The sequence below is a fragment of the Nycticebus coucang genome, chromosome 6, assembly GCF_027406575.1.
Source record: "Nycticebus coucang isolate mNycCou1 chromosome 6, mNycCou1.pri, whole genome shotgun sequence".
Lineage (NCBI taxonomy): Eukaryota > Metazoa > Chordata > Mammalia > Primates > Lorisidae > Nycticebus > Nycticebus coucang.
The window spans coordinates 76,218,077-76,220,939 of NC_069785.1; the positions used below are offsets into that span (position 1 = coordinate 76,218,077).

Here is a 2,863-nt window from a genome sequence, read left to right on the forward strand (position 1 = left end):
TTTGCCATGTGAGTGGCCTTTCTGGCTGCTGTGAGAGGACAGAACTGAAGGGCCGTGTCTGTAGTGAGTACCATCAACTCATCAAGGTCACTTGCAGGCAATTTTGTGTGGTGCCAGCAGGAAGCATTGGGGGTAACAGGGAATTGTGTTCATTGTTGAGTTGATGTGGAAGTGGGTTATAGCATTGAGGGTAGCTTTAGAAAAGTAATGCAGCTCTTTTTCTGGCTGGAACCATGGCGGCTGTTGAAGAGAAGAAAAAGAAGGTTCCGGCTGTGCCAGAAACCCTTAAGAAAAAGCGAAAGAGTTTCACAGAGCTGAAGATCAAGCGTCTGAGAAAGAAGCGTGCCCAAAAGATGCTTCAAAAGGCAAGGAGGAAGCTTATCTATGAAAAAGCTAAGCATTATCATAAAGAATATAGGCAGATGTACAGAACTGAGATTCGGATGGCAAGAAAAGCTGGCAACTTCTATGTACCTGCAGAACCAAAATTGGCATTTGTCATCAGGATCAGAGGTATCAATGGTGTGAGTCCAAAGGTCCGAAAAGTGTTGCAGCTTCTTCGCCTTCGCCAGATCTTCAATGGAACTTTTGTTAAGCTCAACAAGGCTTCCATGAACATGCTGAGGATTGTAGAACCGTATATTGCATGGGGGTACCCAAATCTGAAGTCAGTAAATGAGATAATCTACAAGCGTGGTTATGGCAAAATCAATAAGAAACGAATTGCGTTGACTGATAACAGTTTGATTGCACGATCTCTTGGTAAATATGGCATCATCTGCATGGAGGATCTGATTCATGAGAGCTATACTGTTGGAAAACGCTTCAAAGAAGCAAATAACTTCTTGTGGCCCTTTAAGTTATCATCTCCACGGGGAGGGATGAAGAAAAAAACAACCCACTTTGTAGAAGGTGGAGATGCTGGTAATAGGGAAGATCAAATCAATAGGCTTATTAGAAGAATGAACTAAGGTATCTGCCCTGATTGTTTTTGTAATCTGGTCAGTTAATAAACAGTGACTGCTTTCAAATTGAAAAAAAAAAAAAATAGAAAAGTAATGCATAGGTAGGTGGCATGGGAAGGTAAAGCAGAGGTCTTTTCCCGCTTCGGATTGGCTCAGGTTTGAGGGGAGAGTGGAACTGTAGACAGGGAGACCAGGGTGAACAGCAGCATCAAAAGGGATCAATGAGGTGGTCCTGAGGGCAGTGGCTACTGTGGATGGTCTAATTTGAAGACCTTAGTAACAATAACTAAAAAATTTTGATATATTTAAAGAAGGCCCAAATAAACAAAGTAAGATATCATGTTTGTAGATTGGAAGCCAATATTGTAAATATATAAAATTTCCCTAAATTTATCATGGGGTCAGTACGATCCCAATTAAAATCACAAAACACTTCTATAATGAATGATAAACTGATTCTAAAATTCATTTAAACATATAAAAGGTAAAGCCTATTCAAGGTAAGAGGAAAGGAAAGAAGACTTGTAGCAGAAATGAAGATTTACTGTGAAGCTAAAGTAATTAAGATTGTGTAGTATTGGTGCAAAGATTTAAAAAAATGAATCAATGAAATAGAATAGAGAACCTAGAAATAGATTGTGCACAGAGAGACATTTGATATATGACAAAGATAAAAATGCAGCACACTGAGGAAAGATTCCCGTCCTCTCCCGCTTCTCTTCTCTCCTCCCTCCCTCTTTCTTTCTTTCTTTTTTTTTTCCTTCCTTCCTTCCTTCCTTCCTTCCTTCCTTCCTTCCTTCCTTCCTTCCTTCCTTCCTTCCTTCCTTCCTTCCTTCCTTCCTTCCTTCCTTCCTTCCTTCCTTCCTTCCTTCCTTCCTTCCTTCCTTCCTTCCTTCCTTCCTTCCTTCCTTCCTTCCTTCCTTCCTTTCTTTCTTTCTTTCTTTCTTTCTTTCTTTCTTTCTTTCTTTCTTTCTTGTGACGGCATAACTCTATTGCCCAGACTAGAGTACCATGGTGACAACATAGCTCACAGCAACCTCAAACTCCTGGGCTCAAGTGATCCTCCTGTCTCAGCCTCCCAAGTTTTGGGGACTACAAGTGCCCCCCACTGTGCTTGGCTAATTTTTAAAAATTATTTTTATAGAGTTGGGGTCTTGCTCTTGCCTGGGCTGGTTTTGAACTCTTTGCCTCAAGTGATCTTGCTGCCTCAGCCTCCTGGAGGGCTAGGATTATAGGCATGCACCAACATACCTGGCCAAGATTGCCTTTCTAATAAGAAGAGAGTATTCATATGGAAAAAAGGAAAAATAGAAAAAAAAATGTGATCCTTATTTCCACATCATCAACAAAAAATAAACTTCAGGTGAACTGGAATTTCAAAAATTAAAGACATTATAATAAAGCCTTTTAAAAAATAATATGAGGGACTATCTTCATGACAGACATAGGGATAGGAAAAGATTTCATAAGATGCAGAGGGGAAGACTGTTCCACATTAAGCTCTTTGCTCATTGAAAGACACTAGTAAGTTGGGCACAATGGCTCACACCTATCATCCTAGCACTCTGGGCAAGGTGGGAGGGTTCCTAGAGGTCAGGAGTTCAAAACCAGCCTGAGAGTGAGATCCCATCTTTACTAAAAGAGAAAAAATCAGCAGGTGTGGTGTGCACCAGTAGTCCCAGCTACTCAGGAGGCTGTGGTAGGAGAATCTCTTGAGGCCAGGAGTTTGAGGTTGCAGTGAGCTATGATGGTGCCACTGTACTCTAGCCAGGGCAACAGAGTGAGACCCTGATTAAAAATAAACAAACAAACAAAAACAACAATAACAACAACACACTAGTAAGAGAATGAAAAGATAAACCACAGAATGGGGCAGATACATGAGGTTTGTCTGGAAA

The 2,863-nt window shown here is 40.8% G+C and overlaps 1 protein-coding gene across 1 annotated transcript; it reads left to right on the forward strand.

Annotated features, from left to right (window-relative positions):
• The first annotated feature begins 233 nt into the window (after positions 1-233).
• Positions 234-1,035, forward strand: LOC128588141 (60S ribosomal protein L7-like). The gene has a single exon (XM_053594787.1). The coding sequence runs from the start codon at positions 234-236 to the stop codon at positions 969-971; it is 738 nt and encodes a 245-aa protein (XP_053450762.1). The 3' UTR covers positions 972-1,035.
• The last annotated feature ends 1,828 nt before the right edge of the window (positions 1,036-2,863 follow it).

What these genes read in the sequence shown, in the direction of transcription:
- LOC128588141 (XM_053594787.1), top strand. Translation starts at nt 234, where the DNA reads ATGGCGGCTGTTGAAGAGAAGAAAAAGAAGGTTCCGGCTGTGCCAGAA.